The sequence below is a fragment of the Betta splendens genome, chromosome 4, assembly GCF_900634795.4.
Source record: "Betta splendens chromosome 4, fBetSpl5.4, whole genome shotgun sequence".
Classification (NCBI taxonomy): Eukaryota; Metazoa; Chordata; class Actinopteri; order Anabantiformes; family Osphronemidae; genus Betta; species Betta splendens.
The window spans coordinates 31,831,405-31,850,369 of NC_040884.2; the positions used below are offsets into that span (position 1 = coordinate 31,831,405).

At 39.4% G+C, this 18,965-nt stretch overlaps 1 protein-coding gene across 1 annotated transcript; it reads left to right on the forward strand.

Annotated features, from left to right (window-relative positions):
- The first annotated feature begins 234 nt into the window (after window positions 1-234).
- Window positions 235-14,652, forward strand: LOC114854172 (prohibitin-2-like). Its single transcript, XM_029148337.3, has 10 exons — window positions 235-353; window positions 1,106-1,238; window positions 1,336-1,420; window positions 2,477-2,556; window positions 3,445-3,629; window positions 3,856-3,985; window positions 4,170-4,273; window positions 4,893-4,970; window positions 5,153-5,232; window positions 14,405-14,652. Exons 1-10 carry the CDS (start codon window positions 333-335, stop codon window positions 14,427-14,429), a joined length of 921 nt encoding a protein of 306 aa, XP_029004170.1. The 5' UTR covers window positions 235-332; the 3' UTR covers window positions 14,430-14,652.
- Window positions 14,653-18,965: the final 4,313 nt, after the last annotated feature.

Genomic DNA, 18,965 nt, shown 5'->3' on the forward strand with positions numbered 1-18,965 from the left:
TTCAAAAAAATATCTGTGTTAGCTTATTCCCAAAAAACACAATTAGGTCTACGTGTTATGCCTAATCAGTTGCAGCAAAGTCTTGTAGTTCCTGAAAGTGTTGTATATTTTACAAAGACATACACACGGACCAAATATTTAGTTTGATAAGAAGAAGCCACACCAACTTAAACAAAAGTAATCAAAAGTAATAATACATGAATAACCAATGAAAATTATACTTCCGCTTTGATTTGTGGTTCCACAAAATTATTTTAGGACTACATGTACCAGCAGACTTTGCGGTGTGGCGTTTTTCGACGTGACCTTGGTTAAGCTTGACGTCAACAACCATGGCGAACAACGAGCCGAATGTGAGTGTTTAATGGGGTTTTGTTGAGGTTTCGTGTGTTTTGTGGCTTTAAGAGCCCTGTTAGTACGGCCTATGTCCTAAGCTATACTTTAGTGCAGAAGCAGACTGTCAGTCGTAAACACCTGACGTCAGATCAGCTACCATGTGGCTGGAAATGCTATCGTCGTTAGCCAATTCTAACGACGATAGTGTGTCGCTATGATGAGTTCAGAAGAGTAAAGTGTCGTTGTCTGTATGTTTATTGTGCTTGGATCCACCAGCAAGAGAGGCATATCTAACTTCATTATAACTAAGCCAACCACCGCTTTGTTTTAAATGCGCGTTATTTTAGGGTCGTTGCGGTACGGATGCTTTGCGCGATCAAAAACCAAACAGCGCAGAAAATAGGTACGAATATTTTATACTAGATACTACTGAAAATGCGACGTTTACTACCACCACACGAAGTTTAGTTTTTTAAAAATCTACAATTCAAGCCATATACGACATAGTGAGCAACATTATAGAGAATTTTGTTATTAAAATGATTAAACTGTAACAACATATTAACGAAACGAAATAATTTCGTAAAAGTTAATTATGTGCCTGATATATAAAGGTATAAAATAATTCTGTCAGTATCCATATATATACACACACAGTATATATATATATATATATATATATATATATATATATATATATATATATATATATATATATATATATATATATATATATATATATATATATTTTTTTTTTTTTTAATTGTAGCACTTCATCCAGACTCTGAGGAATATGGCAGCTCGGTTTTCTTCGTCTGGTGGCAAAGGGGCAGGGTTAGGACTAAAGCTAATGGTCGGAGCTGGTGCTTTGGCGTATGGTGTTAGAGAAGCTACCTACACAGGTAAATCTGGTTACTATTTGTTATTCATAACATTTAAAAAATACATTTATACATCCTGATCACTGTTATTGGTGTGTGTGCGTGCCTGTCTGAGCAGTTGAGGGTGGTCAAAGGGCCGTCATCTTCAACAGGATTGGAGGAATGCAGATGGACACTGTATTAGCCGAGGGGCTGCATTTCAGGTAAGGTTGGTACACTTAGAATATCCACAGAAATGATTTGAAACTGAACAAAGGAAAAATTACTTGAACATTTCAGTATATGAAAATCAGAAACTGCTTTTGAGTTTTGGTTCAGCAGTTAAGAATCAAATAACTAAAACTGACCCTTACAAAAATCTGGTTAAAAGTAACGTGACCAGAGGGACATGGTGAACAAAGGCGCAGCCTGTAATTAGCATTACTTGTGTTTTAAAGACGATTTATTTAGCTATAAGATCATCTCCAAGCAGCATCTCTTAACACAATTGTCAGGTCATACACCTCAGATGTAACATGCCCAACTTTCTTTCTCAACTGCTGAATCACAGTTCTGCCCACTTGCAATAACACTAGGCCCTCCACAGACGGATTCTGCTCTAGGCTCCAAATCCATGGCCCACCATCTCACCAAATCCTTCTGTTCCACTTCACATCTTAGTCCAGTGCTTTGAAGGAGCATGTGTCCATAGTTACTGTATAGGTCCTGTGTACAAGAAAAGATTCTTTTATTTCAATCAGCATCATTGTTTGTTCTGCTCTAATTATACTAGCTTCAGTCGTTGTGTATACATTAAGGAATTGGTCCAATTGATTTTGGTTATGTTGTAAAACTGAACCAGAGTACGTACTCTCATCACAGCCAAATCCCCTGTAAGATTTGGATCCCGAAATCTAGGTTTGAAAAACTTCTGCTACTAAATACTTAGCAAAGGGTCTGAATACTTATGACCATGTGACATTTTAGGTTTTCTTTCTTAATAACTCTGAAAAAATGTCAACAATTCAGTTTTTGTGTTAATATGGGGTGCTGTGTGTACATTTAATGAGGAGAAAAAAAAGAACTTAAATGATTCTTAAATGAAACGGCTGAAATATAACAGTGAATTTCTTTTTAATTTTTTACAAGCATATACGGTTGTAAAAAAATTTTAAAAAGAAGGCGATGAGAGCGAAATTAAACTTTGTTAAAGTAATGTATGAACATTCAGAACCTCATGTATTTATTATTTTCACTTCCTGTGTGCTGATGTGTTTTAGGATTCCTTGGTTCCAGTACCCTGTCATCTATGACATCAGAGCCAAACCCAGGAAGATCTCATCTTTGACTGGCAGCAAAGGTGACAAACATTGAACACATTGGTTTTGATGGTTAGATAGAAACAGTGTTATTTATAGTTAGAGTCGGACATGGTATTAATTGATCAGTTTGATTATGCTTATGAATTTTAGTTTATTGCTTTATTAGTTTTCTTATCTCTTATTGAACAAAATAAATAAAAAAGGTTGCTCAAGGACACACCTGGTGCTGCTCCACTTTTTTGCAACTTGAACTTGTGAAAATGTTAGAAAGCAAAATTGTGTTCATTTTGAGTAGAATGGTGATTACAGACATTAGAAAAATGTTGGTTTGAACTTTTATGTTCTTAGGACATTTTAATCAATGAACAGAATCTGAGTTATGTTAGACACACAGCTTATTAAATTCAAAATGATCTGAGGCTGAGCGTTACAACTGTCTCTCCTGCACTGTATAGAGTGAAACACAGGTTGGATTGTTTTTTAGACTGGATTGACAGTTTGTTCCACTTATTGTAAAGCAATTTATGAAGCTACCAGTTTCTTGACGGAGTTGAGAGAAAATCTTTCTTTAAATATTCGTCATATTGGTCCCAGTGACTGTATTTATTGGTCTTTCTCTCAATCTTGGCTCTTTTTATTTGTTTCTATATTAAATTAACAGTATATTTCCGTCAATATTGACAGTGCTTAACAAAACTTAATTTAGATTTTGTAGGTCTTTAATTTTAAATGTGTTATTGGTCCCACAGTGGAGAAATTAGTCTCTGTCTGTGTCTTGGTTTACTTAAGAGTTGGAGACCACTGCTGCAGAAAACCTAACTTCTGTGTGATGTCTGGTCTGATACTCTATGGAAAATAAATCAAGTTCTGTCTGATAACCTGCTAAGGAACTGGCAGCTGTAACCACTGTCTGTGTGTCTGTGTAGATCTGCAGATGGTGAACATAGGAGTACGAGTGCTGTCCAGGCCTATGGCATCAAAACTGCCAGTGATGTACCAACAGCTGGGGAAAGATTATGATGAGAGAGTCTTGCCCTCCATAGTCAATGAGGTTCTCAAGTCTGTTGTGGCGAAGTTTAATGCTTCACAGCTCATCACACAGAGAGCACAGGTACTGCAGTCACTGTCCTCACACATCAGTAGATGATAGCAGTGTGCTGTTTATTACATCTCTTTATAGCTGTACTATTCGTTTTCTACCTTTTGTATTTTACTTTGATTATTTTGCATAAAATATATTTATATTTTAATCATACATTTTTCTTGAACTACTATTAAACCTGTCAAGTGTCCCTGCATTTTTCATGTCATGCATGCTGATATTGCTGCTTGTTTAGGTGTCCCTGCTAGTGCGCAGGGAGCTCTTTGAAAGAGCCAAAGACTTCAACATCATTCTTGATGATGTATCCATTACTGAGCTGAGTTTCAGTAGCCAGTACACCGCTGCTGTGGAAGCCAAGCAAGTTGGTAAGCACTGCTGATCATGAATCTGCTGGTAATCTTAATAATTTGAATTTGAATGGCATTTATATAATTACTTGTCTTTAACAGGGCATAATCCTGAGCATTTCAGGATGATAACCTGTTGATGTGTGGACGTGACCCTGATGCTTTCAGAAGGTCCACACAGTAACCGTGTGACTGTGTTTAGCCCAACAGGAGGCCCAGAGAGCCCAGTTCTACGTGGAGAAGGCCAAGCAGGATCAAAGACAGAAGATCATTCAGGCTGAAGGAGAAGCAGAAGCTGCTAAAATGGTAACTACCGACCTCGACTGGTGGCCTGAAATGACCTGAACTGAAAGTGTCTTAAAGATCAGATACTGTGGTCCAATAGAAGAATTTTCAATTGATGATTTCCCTAATTGGATGTGTTGCTGCAGGGCCTTTTGTTGCAACCTCTCATGTTGTCTCAGGTTTGAAGTGGTGCCTTCAGGGTCCTTCTCTAGATGGCATCTTTTAGCTTCTTCATAGATGTTCAGTAGGATTTAGATCAGGCCACCACATAGTAGTCCAATTACTGGATGGTGTGACCTCACACTGCAGTTGTTCACCTGACGTCTGACGTTCTAAGTTTTTTTGGTTCCTATTTGTCAATATGTCCATGGTTTTCCTCTTGCAGTCATAACCATCTGAACATGTGAAACTGTAGTCTCAAACTGTAGTTTGAAAATGGTCTTAATGAACACTGACTTCATCAGCTTGTACCTATTTACATGCTAGTCTGTTGTCTTAATATTTCTGTAGTTCAGTGACTATGGTTGGTTGTTCCTTCTCCGAACAATTCTGTCCATGTCTGTGTAAATGCTGCTTAGTAACAAATATAAAAACATTTCTGATGCATTATACATTAATTTGTCTTTGTATGTGTTATCAGTTGGGGCAAGCAGTGACTAAGAACCCAGGTTACCTGAAGCTGAGGCGAATTAGAGCAGCACAAAACATTGCTAAGACGGTTTGTACCTTTCTTGTTTCTTTCATTTTAAATAGTCAGATTTTCAGATGTTAAAAGACTTTAATGAAACTTAAAATAATAATGTTCTCATTCTGTAAATGTTATCACAATCACAAAGCCGACAGTTAAAGGGATATCTCCCAGCTTTAGCTTAGATGAATAGTTGCTGTTTCTGTTTACAGGTGGCGTCATCACAGAACAAGGTGTATCTGAATGCAGACAGTTTGGTCCTTAACCTACAAGACCAGATGTTTTTTAACAAGTAAGTCTGCAAAGACTTTTCTCTCAGATGACTTACGACATCAAAAATCAGGGAGGTTGGTCTGTTATAACACTCCTCAATAGATAGTATTTTATGTTCCATTTTATGTACAAAAAGGGGAATTGCATCAACTAAAAGAATATATTGTATGCAGAAATATCGCTTTGATGCCCTTTTAACACAGACATACATCAGGAACATCCTCCACCTTAAGGATACGTTCATTAAAATTTACACTGACTTAGACGTTGCCCAGGTCGACAAGGTCCACATCTTGTTCGTGTGTGTGTGTGTGTGTGTGTGTGTGTGTGTGTGTGTGTGTGTGTGTGTGTGTGTGTGTGTGTGTGTGTGTGTGTGTGTGTGTGTGTGTGTGTGTGTGTGTGTGTGTGTGTGTGTGTGTGTGTGTGTGTATTTGCTTTCTACTAAGGGAGCACCCCAAGAGAGCCCATCTTTTCATGTCTATGCGCCTGCAATATTAATTGGATTTCCTGCAGCAATTGAGACTAAGATGAATTCACCTATAGTTAAGCACAGGAATTACCTGGACAGTCAGTTAATTGGTCTTGCTTCTTGCGCGTCAAGAAGGACTCTTAGAGTATTTATTTTATTGAACGTTGCTACAGTCTAGAAAGTGTAAACCTACTACTACTGTATAAAGAAAAGGTCAAAGCAGACAAGCATTCTGTGATTAAATGTTTTTAAATTTATTTAAACATGAAAAGCCTAATCCAAAAATCATTCATGATTCATTGCAAGGGTCACTTCTTTTAACACCATTTTCTGTTATGGTGCATCACCCACAATGCATTGTGCTTTAAATTACCATATATTGTTGAATGCAGCTGATTGGTTCTGCAAAACAAAATGTGCAAGCCAAAGCCTAAAGCCAGTGAGCCACAGGATATCAGCTGAAAGAGGATGTAGCTGAAGAGCTGTCTCCACGTGGAGAGAAGTGCGTGCGTGCGTGTGTGCATGCGTGTTTGTTTTAAACAAAGACTTCAGAGTTGCAACAGTCCAAAAAGGGGAAACCTAAGCAAATGAGAACATTTTAGTACAAAATCATGAATCAATCATTCCAATTTCAATTTTAACATATTGTAGTGGCCCATAGCGGTTAGTCCCGCCCTGAGCCACTAAGGCTTATGGGTAAAACAACCGTTCTTGTGTTTGGAGTGTTATAGTTAAAGTTAGGATTCAAAAAATGATATAACTCTGGTGAAATTAATTTAGCCTTTTGTTCATATGTGGTTGTAATGTGTTCTTGTTGTTTTGTGTGGTTCACCCTGAGTGAGGAGAGTGTGTGTGTGGGAATAACCATCGACGGTGATTTGTTGGATGTGCGAAAAATAAATGCGATCTGCTTTCTACTAAGGGAGCACCCCAAGAGAGGCTATCTCTCGCCTGTTTACCTACAAAGACTAATCTTAAACTCTGCAGTGAACGAGACAAATATATTTGTACCTGTAGTTATGCATAGGAATTAACTGGACAGTGAGTTAATTGACCTAACTTAATTCTTGTTCCAATCAGTCCAGAAGGACTGTTTCCGTCTTGAATGTTGCTACAATGTAGAAGATGCAAACCTGTGTTTGCATCATCTCAGTGCAATGAACTCATCAGTAATATGCATAGAGCTGCTGTGGACACTGAGCTTTAGGAGTTGACTAAGACTAAATCAAAGTGCTACTGAGCTCAATCACTTATCTTATCACTTAATCACGGCGCTCCACAGACAGGAACCTCCACTGATCAGCACAAAGAGCTGGAGTGAAGCTGATTTCCACCCCAGCTTAACAGGCTTGTTACACCAAAACCATAAAGGTTATCACAAAAATAACTTAACTTTATGATTCCGAAGATTTCAATGAGTAACTGGTGTGAAGTGAAGATTGTAGCCACAGTCGCGATTTAAAAATGCCTGTCCCCCTGTGATTTTACCCAGAAGTCAGAGAATGTTTTCCATTGGAGTGAATAGGAGGATTTCTGGAACTCTGTGCTTTGAGGCAGATACAGACTAAAGTATAGTTTTGATGGCTTAGCCAGGCACATCACTAGAAAGAAGACAAGTATGACTACAAACGAGTGAAGAAAATACGTTCATAGAGTAAAAACTGTGGCTGTAGTGACGAGTTAAAGAGAAACGTTTGACATAAGAAAGCACCTCCTCACACTCTAGCTGTGACATCACCCACTCAATCAGACGAAACACACAATAATGGAAAAGCTGAGAATTCCTCAAAAACCACCCTATGCTTAAACTGCTATAACTCAGAATCTGTTAAAAAAAAGCTGAACAAGACATTAATAGTTGAAGATTGTTTTGTAGTTTAAATTGTGTCTGTAGCTTAAAGTGTGTTGAAGTAGTAAAAGCTGAAAACAGACAAAGCTGAAGAGGATTTGAAACACTTTTTCCATTAATTTCAATGGGGGAAAAAAAGTTGAAAAAAGCTTAATAACTTGAAAAATATGGAACATATGAATGAGAAAAAAGCTCAACGTTTTGATAGTGGAATCGTTTCTGTAGCTGAAAGTATGCGGGAGTAGCTAGAGACAGGAAAATGTACGGAAGAAAAATAATAATTATCACAATGCTGCAAAGCATTCACTGTATTGTTTTTCTACATTACAACAACTAAACTGGAAGCATTCACTGTATTGTTTTTCTACATTACATCAACTAAACTGGAAGCATTCACTGTGACTAGATAAAGCATTTCCATAAGAAAATGCACAGTGAATGCTTTAATGCTCAATGTATTGTGAAAGAATTGTTAAAAAAAACAAATATTTACAACATAGCTGAAAATAGCTGAACCATTTTAAGCATGGATGAATGTATTTGAAAAGTATGAGGAGTTAAATAGAACTGAATATTTGCAGAAGATGAAGCAGCTGAATTTTAGATTGAGAAAGGTTAAAAGATTGAAAAGGTCTGCTTAATGTGATAAAATGTAGCTCAGAGTTTCAAAACAGCTAAATAGTCCAGTACCTGGAAGAATAGCTGAAAGTTGTGTAAACATGTAGAACAGCTGAGGGTAATTGCAGAGGAATAATTGAATTTTAAATGTAGAAAGGTTAGAGCATTGGAGGAAGCATGTGCAGGTATTTGCTAAAAAGTAAAATAGCCATATTAAATAGTCATAATAAACTAGTTGAAAACAGAAATATTACTATTCATAGCTAAAATCTGGATTGCAGCATTTATTTTGAAAGGGTAAGAAGGAATCATAGGAAGGTAATTGCTAAGCAGTAAAATAGTGTCATTAACTAGTCAAATTTATGCATTCTAAAGAAAAAATAGCGCTATTAAAGCTAAAGATATGGATTGCTGCTTTTATTTTGAAATAATTTGTAATAGGTGTGTGTGTGCTTTATTGCTATACTATGAATTAGTCTTATTACCTAGTCTCAGTTAACCTTTCAAAGGTAGAAATGGTGCTATGAAAGCTAAATATTTGGACTGGTATTTTCATGGAGGAGTGTGTATACGTAAGACCTAAACTTTAAAACGGTCTTATTAACTAAACACAATTACCCATTAAAAGGCAAAAATAGTGCTATTAAGGCTAAATATATAGATTGGTGCATTTATTTTGAAATGACTTGGACAACGTGTATATGCTTAACAAACAAAAAGCTGAAGGTTGCAATAGTTGAAAAATAGACCTGATGCAAAGGTGAATATGGTAATAAAAAATTAACCATCACTTACAGGTTAACAGAGGTTAAGAATAATAAAAGCTTATTAAGTAATCACATTTAACTAATCCAAAGCACTGCTTTTTAGGTAAAAGATTGAATTGGTGCTTTTATTTTGAAAGGATATGGAGGAAGTGTGTTCCTAATTACTAAACTGTAAAATAGGCGTATAATAAAGTCATAATAAACTAGTTGAAAGCAGAAATATTGCTATATAAAGCTGAAGATCTGAATTTGCTCTTTTGTTTTGAAAAGTGTGTATGGTTAATTGCTAAAGTGTAAAACAGTGTGAACGACTAGTCACAGATGATCCTTTTATAATACAGCTGAAAGTTGCTGATATATTAAATATAGAACTCAATTTATGTGAAGGAAATCAATGTAGTCATATCAAGAACTGAATGCATAAACATGCCTCCAATAGGTATTAAAAACAGATCTCCTACTCCCGAGTCAAGGACTTATACCATTGAGCCACAGGATATGAGTGGTAGATGAAGAAAAAGCTGAAGCAGTTAAAAGATTTTCTACGAAAGCTTATGATTTATCTTTAACTTATGCTTTAATTCTGAAAGGATTTGGAGGATGTGTGTGCTTAACTGGTAAACTCAAACCGTGTCAGTAACTATCCAGTGTACACAATAAAAAACAAAAGCAGTTTAATTTCTATAAAAAATATTAAAAAAATTATTAAAAATGAATATGTTTCATGCATGACCACAGTCTTGCAAATCATTCTTCTGAACTTTGTTGAAATCCTACATCAGAGTCATGCTCCTTAGCCACTCAGCCACACTAGCTGCTTGAAGCACTGCTCAGAGGAGCAGTATACATACTATTGGAAAAACTGAAACTTTCTGAACACTGTTGTGTCTTTCCCTTTGCTTTCCATGAACAGACAGATCTCCTCACACAGCTCGAAACATCTTTGCAGCACCTTTCCCTGGCTTAGCCATCGCACCTCTGTGTGATAGGGCAAGTCACCATTCTCTGTATCTAACTCGCCCAGAAATGCCTTGAACTGGCGGTGATTTAAACCTCTTGCTCTGATGAAGTTAACTGCCCACGTTATGGTGCTCATTACATGTTCCATTTTCAAGGCTTGGCCACACTGGTGTATTATGCAGTGATAAGCTGTCAGCTCACCTGTGACGTTTTCCTTCCGCATCCTCTCACGCATCCTTGCTACTAATCCACTCCTGTGCCCACACATCGCAGGTGCTCCGTCTGTTGTCAATCCCACGAGTTTTTCCCAAGGCAGGCCCATCTCATTTACACATCTGTATACCTCTTCATACAGATCTTGTCCTGTAGTTGTGCCATGCATAGGACGTAATGCCAAAAGCTCTTCTGTTATGCTCAGGCTGGAGTCCACTCCACGAATGAAAATTGACAGCTGGGCAATGTCAGATGTGTCGGTGCTCTCATCCATAGCAAGGGAATATGCGATGAAATCTTTTCCCTTTCCCACAAGCTGTTCTTTTAGATTGGTGGAAAGCGGGTCTATACGTTCAGCAACAGTGTTTCTGCTCAGGCTCACGTTTGAAAATAGTTGCCTTTTGTCTGGGCACACTGCGTCACAAACTTTAAGCATACAGTTTTTGATAAACTCTCCCTCTGTAAATGGCCGGGCGGATTTTGCAACCTCTTCTGCCACAATAAAACTCGCCTTGACAGCAGCTTCGCTTTGTGATTTTGCTTTTGTGAACAGAGCCTGCTGGGACTTAAGACCTCGTTTTAATTCTTCCACCTTCTGTAGCCTTTGTTCCGTGTCCATATTCTTGTCTTTGTCCGTGTGTTTTTTAGACGTTTCATGGTGCCTTCTTAGATTGTATTCTTTCATTACAGCCAAACTTTCTCCACACAGAAGACACACAGGTTTGCCATTTACCTCAGTAAACATGTACTCTGCCTCCCACCTAGCAAATCACAAAAGCAAATGTTAGTGAAAAGCAAATCTAAAACATGGATTGGTAATCGTGCACATCAACAAACCAAAAACCAGCTGGGGAGATCAGTGCATACACTATGAAGGTGTGATGCAAAGAGCCCACGATCCTCAAGTTTCTTCTGCCTTTTAACCGCTCTGTCCGACTACGGTGGAACGTCTGTGTAGCCCAGTCAAACTGCTTGCACCATCTCATCCCTGTCGCTGTGTGTTACATTCTCACACCTGCATCACTGACATCTGACTATCAGAGAGGAAGGAGCACTAAGTCTCAACAGACAGAGACACAACTCCCCGGCCTTGGGTTTGGGAGCTAGAGTCCAGAGTCTGTAAGGCAGAGACAACCATTGAACAATCTAGCTGAAATGTCAAATACATAAAACAGAAGTAAGACAAAACACCCACATAATCCTAAAAAGCTGCACGTTTTGATATTTGAATGGTTTCTGTAGAACTATAATAAAGATTAGAAAAACAATACATTGAATGCTGGAAGCGTATACATTTTGATTTATACTGTGTATGAGGTGTATGCATAAACATTTCACAGGCAGGAATTGAACCTAGGTCTCCCGCTCAAGAGTGAAGGATTTATGCCATGAGCTACAGGATATCAGAGATGAGAGAAAAACAAAATTTTCTCTAGATGGGCAAACAGGATGGCAAAAACTTGTGCAATAAAATTTTTAAGATTTGATTAATTACACAAAAAGCTCAACGTTTTACCAGGTCAAAAGCTGCAGATCTAGTGTAAAACTGTGCTTGCCAATGGAAGCCCCATATTGACTAATGCAAGGGTCACTCCTTCTCATACCAGTTTCTGTTAGGGTGCATTGCCCATAAGGCATTGTGCTCTAAATTTGCATATAATGCTAAATACTGCTGAGTTTATTCCTCAAAGAAATGTTAAACATTTTAAAGAATAGCTGAAAGTGATGAATACATCTAAAGTATAGCGGAACAGTTTCAAGAAAAGAACAAAGCTTAACTTTAAGCACAAAGCTTAAAAGCAATTATGCACATATTACTCAAGAAAAAAAAGATAAAATGAAGCATCACTATATCTAAACACAAGAATGTGATAAAGCAATTATCACAAGTTGCCACCTACAAAGGTGGACTTGTAATGACATCAAAAGTTCAACGTCGATCACTGGAAGGGTCAATCATTCTTACACAGGTTTCTGTTAGGCTGCCACAATTAGTCACAATTCACACAATGTATTGTACTCTAATTTGCAAATAAGGATGAATGATGTTGACTTTATTTTTCAGGAAACAACAATTTAACAATTTTAAGAATAGCTGAAAGTGGTTGATACAAAAGGGAACACCTGGATATATCTATATAAGTGAAAGACGAACTTAAAGAGCCTTCTCTGGATTAGAAAGTAATTTGCGTAAATGTTTAATATTATTAACATAATTAAGATTCTGATAACTCAACAAAGGGCTAAATGTTGCAACACCTTAAAAGCTACAGCAGTAAATACTGTAAAAGGCATTGCACATTTCTCCATTCATTTAAAAAAAGTTAGAAAAAGTTTAATTACTTGAAAAATATGAAACATATGAAAGAGAAAAATAACAGCCCTGTCATCTTAAAAAGCTGCACGTTTTAACATGTGAATGGTTTCTGTAGCTTAAAGTATGCGAGAATAGTTAGATGCAGATGGAAGAACTATAATAATAAAGTGAATGCTGGAAGCATTTACTGTGATTATCGCTGGAACATTTCATTCATATAACCATTCCCATTAAAAAGTGAATGGCCTGTATTTTGTTAATAAAATAAGCACAGCAGTACTAGCTCAGCCGAGCTAACTACTAGCCAACATGCAGAACTCAACCAGTTACATATATATACTGTACATATAAAATATTAGGGTAAATGTCCGCGAACCAATCCACATGGCAATCAGAATAACTGTTGACTGTCAACGGATCGTTCACCCACCGTCGTCATGAAGGCAGACACGAACGTTACCGGTCAGTCAAAACCATGACATTACGTCTGTATGGCAACCGTTTTCTGGGACCCCTTAGCTGTCCCGTGAAATGACTTAAAACGTAAGACGGCGGTATTACAATAATAGCAATAGCAATGGGAATTTACAACAAAACATTTATATTAGTTCAGTTGGTTAACTTATTATCTTAAGCTAGGTCAAAGCAAGATTTTTATTTAAATTTAAAAAACCTGACCACTGAAATCATAGACAGTGAAAACACATGTATTCTTGTTCTAGTTTATTAAAAATTAATATTTACCAGACTTGTATATGATTTCCCATTCATCGGCCATTTGAATATAATAAACAGAAGCCCCCAATGTAATGCAACTCCCAACCAGACATACTGTAAGTATGCCATACAATATACTATAAATATAGTACCAAACAGTGTAACATCACAAACTAATAAATGAAATATCAGAACTAGTCTTGGGTTGATTTTTCAGTGTTTGTTCAGCAGCTGCTGTAATGCTGAAGTTGGCTAGAAGTGAGCATTCTCCTAAAATTCAAAGGTAAAAGTGATTTTAATGTATTTAGGGTAGTCCAGGTGAAGCACGTTGACCAGTCCAATAATAGAAAATTTGAGGCAGATTGGCTAGTTCATCCAACACCACACTCCCCTCCAAGATGATTTCCAGACTGGATGGGTTGAGCTGAGGATTTTAAGGATTCCCACATGTGTTTCACTGTACGAGTCTTTGTCAGTTACATCCTAAAAGAGAAAACTGTTGACACCATGAACCTTTACAATAACTTTGAAGACTTAAAGTAAAGGTCTTCAAGAACCTGGAACGTGATCTGAAACACAAAGGAGACCATTTTTTTACCACTAAGCAACTTCGTATAAAGCAAAAAAACATTCGCTAACATGTGACTGATATTCAGTCATATTCAGTTAAACATTTTCTACCACTTTCAATTTTCCCAAACCCAAAGTAGTTACCTTAATGCTAACCTTGATTAGCTAACAAATAGGCTACACTAGTAGACAGTGGAAAAACACTGCTTGCTTGTTCTTACTCACCAGACTACCTTCACTACTTATACTAGAAAGGAAGGAGACATGATAGTTGTGGCATGAGAATGACTGGACATCTGTACCTCCATTAGCATTAGCACAAGAGCAATATAATTGGCTGGTTCCCCATTGGTACCTGTACCTTGCACTGACCACGTGACTGACATCAGAACATCTGATGATTAATAACATGTTGCTTGAAGGATTGTGTGTGTGACGATTTATGGTCTGCAGGTGCAAACTTACAAACTACAGTTCTTTAACAGATTTGTTCTCCATGAAGCAATATATTGTTTTGTTCTGCGCTTGAGTTAAATGCTTCCTTATTTTTTTGAGCTGATAATATTAGCTATCAGATATTGCTATAGTTAGTACTGCAAAAATGTTGCTCTTTATTAACTAATCACTGTTTGTGTCACATTCAGGATTTAGTAAAAGCTAAATCAATTCACTTCATTAACCAAATTACTTCTGTGTGCTTCTATTTTTCAGTTTATCACTGGGGAAAAAGAAATGATCAAGTCCTCCTCATCTGGACACTCACATTACGATGTAGTGAATCAATGCACAGCAAATACAGTATTCCAGAAAAAAAAATTGTTTTTGCTCTCTGATCTGTATTTACCTTTTTTTTGTTTATTAAATTAATGGCAGTGGAACAAAATAGTGCTCTTATTTTCACTTCAATTAAATCAGTACAGTGATGTGTATGTCCAATAAACTACAATATCAACAAGCAACTGCACAGTGAGTGATTTAATTGGAGTTCTGTCTTTTAGAAGGAAGAAGTCAAGCAACAGGTTTAGATACCTGGTATCTCCTACCAATTAAAACATATCCATGTGTTGACGTCGTTGTGATGTCACCAGCAAGCGTAGTTTATCGGCAGCACCAGACCCCTTAGTCCGTAAAACAAAGCATCTCAGGTGGCCTGACATGCACATGTCCCCCTGGTGTCCCACGCGTGCCAGATACAGGATATGTAGAAAACCATTACCGCAATCTTAGCAATCTATGGAGTAATTCCACTATCCCTTACTTCTTGTTTTTGATGAACCACTGGCCTAAATACAATTATCTAACTTTGATCTCTGACTTTTGACAAACCTCTATACTTCAATCTTCCCAAAGGGACATTTACAGAATCCTGCAGTATAATAGTGCGTAGCAAAAAATTGCAAAGAAAGTTTACAAGTTGAGTCTTGTGAAAAAGTAAATCAGTTGTTAAGGTGCATTGTAGGCAGTGTTGAGGCTGACTCTCCTGGGCAGTGTTGAAGAGCCTCCCTGCAGGGTGGGGTTGGTCCATGACTGACAGGAACCTGCTTAACTTGCTGCCACAGACACTGTCCAGGTCTGCTCCATTACAGAAGCCACAATCCTCACTAACTTGTCCTTCTTAATGCTGGCTCTGTACTGCCACAATCTTGCGGTAGAAGGAGGAGAAGGTCTGAAGGACTTTCTGACTTTCAGATCAGAGCTGCAGGCTGAAGACAAGTGTTGCATTTTTGTGCACATTGATTACTTGGTCAGTATTTGGTGAGAGGAGACATTAGTAATAGGTCAGAATAGAAACCACATAAGGCATTAGTTAGATTTACTTTAGACAGCATACAGGTTGGTGTGTTACTAATTACTAATTCTGTGGTGTCTTATGCTTTTAATACCATGACATGGGTATATCACTAAGTTGATTTGGGCAAAGTTAATAAACTTATAAGCTTGATTTGCTTATATTCCTACGTTTAGGAAGTTAAGGGAGTGTCAGCAGTAGCAGTTGTGGCTCGGCCTCACAGTCTGTGATCAAGACTACTGCTAATTTTACATGAAAACAACAGGTTGACTGTTTCTGTCATTGTAAGTCAAGGGTTTCGATTATACTAATATTGTAGTACAGGGAAATAAACAAAGCACATGATCAACTCCAATAAGACGCTAATAATATTTTTCAGCAGTTACTTTGAAGTGGGTATTTCTGAAGAGGGTTGGCTTATCTTTGCATTAGACTTACTTTTTTATACAGAACAAATTTAAGATAAATAGTCTCTAGAAATTATCAGACCATTTGCTCAAGACAGAGGCCAACACAAAATAATTGGGTAAAAATGTCTAATTACAATTTAAACGTTTAATATGTATGTTGTTCTTCACTAACTATAGATCATACAGACAGGGAAGAACCAAAACCTTTACGGACAAAGAAGCCAGTTCACCCAGTAGCTGATCTAGAAGGGACAGACAATAATAATAATCTGCATGACAGATGAGGACAAATGAGGTTTCTGATGGACTTCCTCTGCTGGTCGAAGGGGCAAAGCATCAAAATCTGTCAGAAGCAGGCAAAGGAGGCAGTGAAAGAAGCAACACGCCAGCAGCAGCGAGAAGAGGGGAAGAAAAGAGAGACGAGGATGGTCTCTGCTCAACCAGCCAGCGTGCCTCAGACCCCGCCTACACCACCAGGCATGGCCACACCTCAGGTGATGTACATTCTACCAGGAGGGTGAACATGGCGACCTCCTATGAGGAGAGGAGGGTTCCCTGCAGACAAAGGCAGAGGAACTAATAAGATCAATGTAATCAAGTCTCTTTCAGATGCATCCCAGATGGCTGCAGAAAGAGTTAAACCTTTAGGGATAAAAAACCCAGTTCACCCAGTAGCTGACCTAGAAGGGACAGACAGGACGGTGAAATGGGATGAGTTATTAGAGCTGCCCGACAATTACAGGCTGAGCCGGATGAGGAACCAGGATGCAGTGTAGGTGACGAAAAGGAAAATGAGGTTTCTGATTGACTTCCACTGCGGATCAAAGGGACTATGCAACATGTCACTAAAACAAATCACTGATTATGTGATTCGTGCTGTTGAGCTCCATCAGGAGCAGGCAGAGGAGGCAGTGAAAGAATTAACACCTTCAGCGGTCAGGATCAGGAAATGCGTGGATTTAAAAATTTTTCTCAAAGAAATGTTAAGATAATTGAAATTACCAATAATGGACAGAAATAAATTTTTGTTTTATGTTTTGTTGTGAGAGGCGGCGGGCTGGTGTGGGCTTGCTCCCCAGCCGCCATATGTTGGAGTTTTCCCCGGTGAATGAGAGAGGACGCTTCCCATCATTCTTCAGGGAGATTTCAATGCCCATGTGGGCAACGACAGTGATACCTGGAGAAGCGTGATTGGGAGGAACGGCCTCCCCTCCCGCTGGCAGGGAGGTAAGCTGGAACGACTTGGCAGGCCCAAACGTATCATGAGGGTCTGTTAGGAACGTCTGGCTGAACCCTCTGTCAGACGGACCTTTAACTCACACCTCCGAGAGATCTTCAACCAGATTCCGAGGGAGGTTGGAGACATAGAGTCTAAGTGGACCATGTTCTCCGCCGCCATTGTCAATGTGGCCGTTCTGAGCTGCAGACGCAGGGTCTCCGGTGCCTGTGGTGGAAATCCCCAAACCCGGTGGTGGACGCTGGAGATAAGGGATACCATCAAGCTGAAGGAGTCCTATCAGGTCTGATTGCCCTGTGGGACTCCTGAGGCAGCTGATGGGTACCAACAGGCCAAACGTGCTGCAGCCCGTGCCGTTGCGGAGGCAAAACTCGGGCATGAAAGGAATTCAGGGAGGTAGTTTGTAAGCTCCTTGGTGGCTGGGCAGCGGAGGTGAATAGGATCCGTCCTAAGTACCTAAAGTCTTTGGATGTTGTGGGGCTGTCTTGGGTGACACGCCTCTGCAACATTGCTTAGACAAGGGGAACAGTTCCTCTGGACTGTTTGTCCCTCTTCACAAAAAGGGGGGCAGGAGAGTGTGGGGGGATCACACTTCTCAGCCTCCCCGGGAAAGTCTATGCCAGGGTACTGGAGAGGAGAATTCGGACGATAGTCGAACCTCGGATACAGGAGGAACAATGTGGTTTTCGGCCTGGTTGTGAAATGCTGGACCAGCTTTATACCCTCAGTAGGGTGCTTGAGGGCTTGTGGGAGTTTTCCCAACCAGTCTACATGTGTTTTGTGGACTTGGGGAAGGCATTCGATCGCGTCCCTCGTGACATCCTGTGGGGGGTGCTCCGGGAGTATGGAGTCCAGGGCTCTTTGCTGAGGGCTGTTCGGTCTCTGTACAACCGGAGCGGGAGCTTGGTTCGCATTGCCGGCAGTAAATCAAACCTGTTCCCGATGCATGTTGGACTTGGGCAGGGCTGCCCTTTGTCACCAGTTCTGTTCATTATTTTTATGGACAGAATTTCTAGGCACAGCCAGGGGCCAGAGGGGGTCTGGTTTGGGGACCACAAGATAGCGACTCCGCTTCTTGCACATGGTGTTGTTCTGTTGGCTTCATTGAGCCAGGACCTTTAGAGTCATCATTAGTATCAGATGAAGTCTCATGGTGTTCTTTGTCCCGTGAGAATAAGTCTGTACCACAGTCATCATCAGTCATGGGTGCAACAACACAAAGTGTTTCTTACAGTCCTTTATTACTGCGTCACTGCGTGTTGTCTTGTGCTTGTCCAGAGTGTCAATGCAATAGCCAACCAGTTTGTATGGAGTTCACCCGAGCAACTGGTCCTTAGTGTCCCAGGGAGTTTTATTACCACCGTTAGGTTTCCCTCCCCCGTGTCACCAGAGACACTATTGCACTGTACAAACGTGTAGCGATGAGTTTCCCTCGTAGTCCATCGTAGGTGACCCAGCGTCACTCGTGTTCATGTTTCTCAGGAACGTGTAGTATGTGCTAAGCTAAGAGTGTATATCACCGGTGCAGCGAAGAAGCACTCAACGTGCCTCTCCCACTGTGCTGGTCAACGCTGCCTCTTGTACACAAGAGTGTTACTGTTGATCCGAGCCATCGTCCTGGCAGACAGCTGTTGGGATGTCATCTACTGGCTCTGGAACCTTCCTACAGTGGCTTGCAGGGATCCACGTCATGCTCTCTGTAACCTTCACAGCCGTATGTGTGGCCAGCAGCACCTGGAAGGGTCCAACCCGCTTCAGAGTCTTCCCCACCACATGTCGTCCTGGAACGTTGCTCCACACGTCTTTCAATGTGCTCGTTTCTGTGGAGTTGAAAAA

Excerpts from the sequence above, each read along its gene's own strand:
- LOC114854172 (XM_029148337.3), top strand. The coding sequence starts at position 333 with ATGGCGAACAACGAGCCGAAT. Across the intron at positions 2,557-3,444 it reads ATCTTTGACTGGCAGCAAAG|ATCTGCAGATGGTGAACATA; the intron begins GTGACAAACATT and ends GTGTCTGTGTAG. Across the intron at positions 5,233-14,404 it reads GACCAGATGTTTTTTAACAA|TTTATCACTGGGGAAAAAGA; the intron begins GTAAGTCTGCAA and ends TCTATTTTTCAG.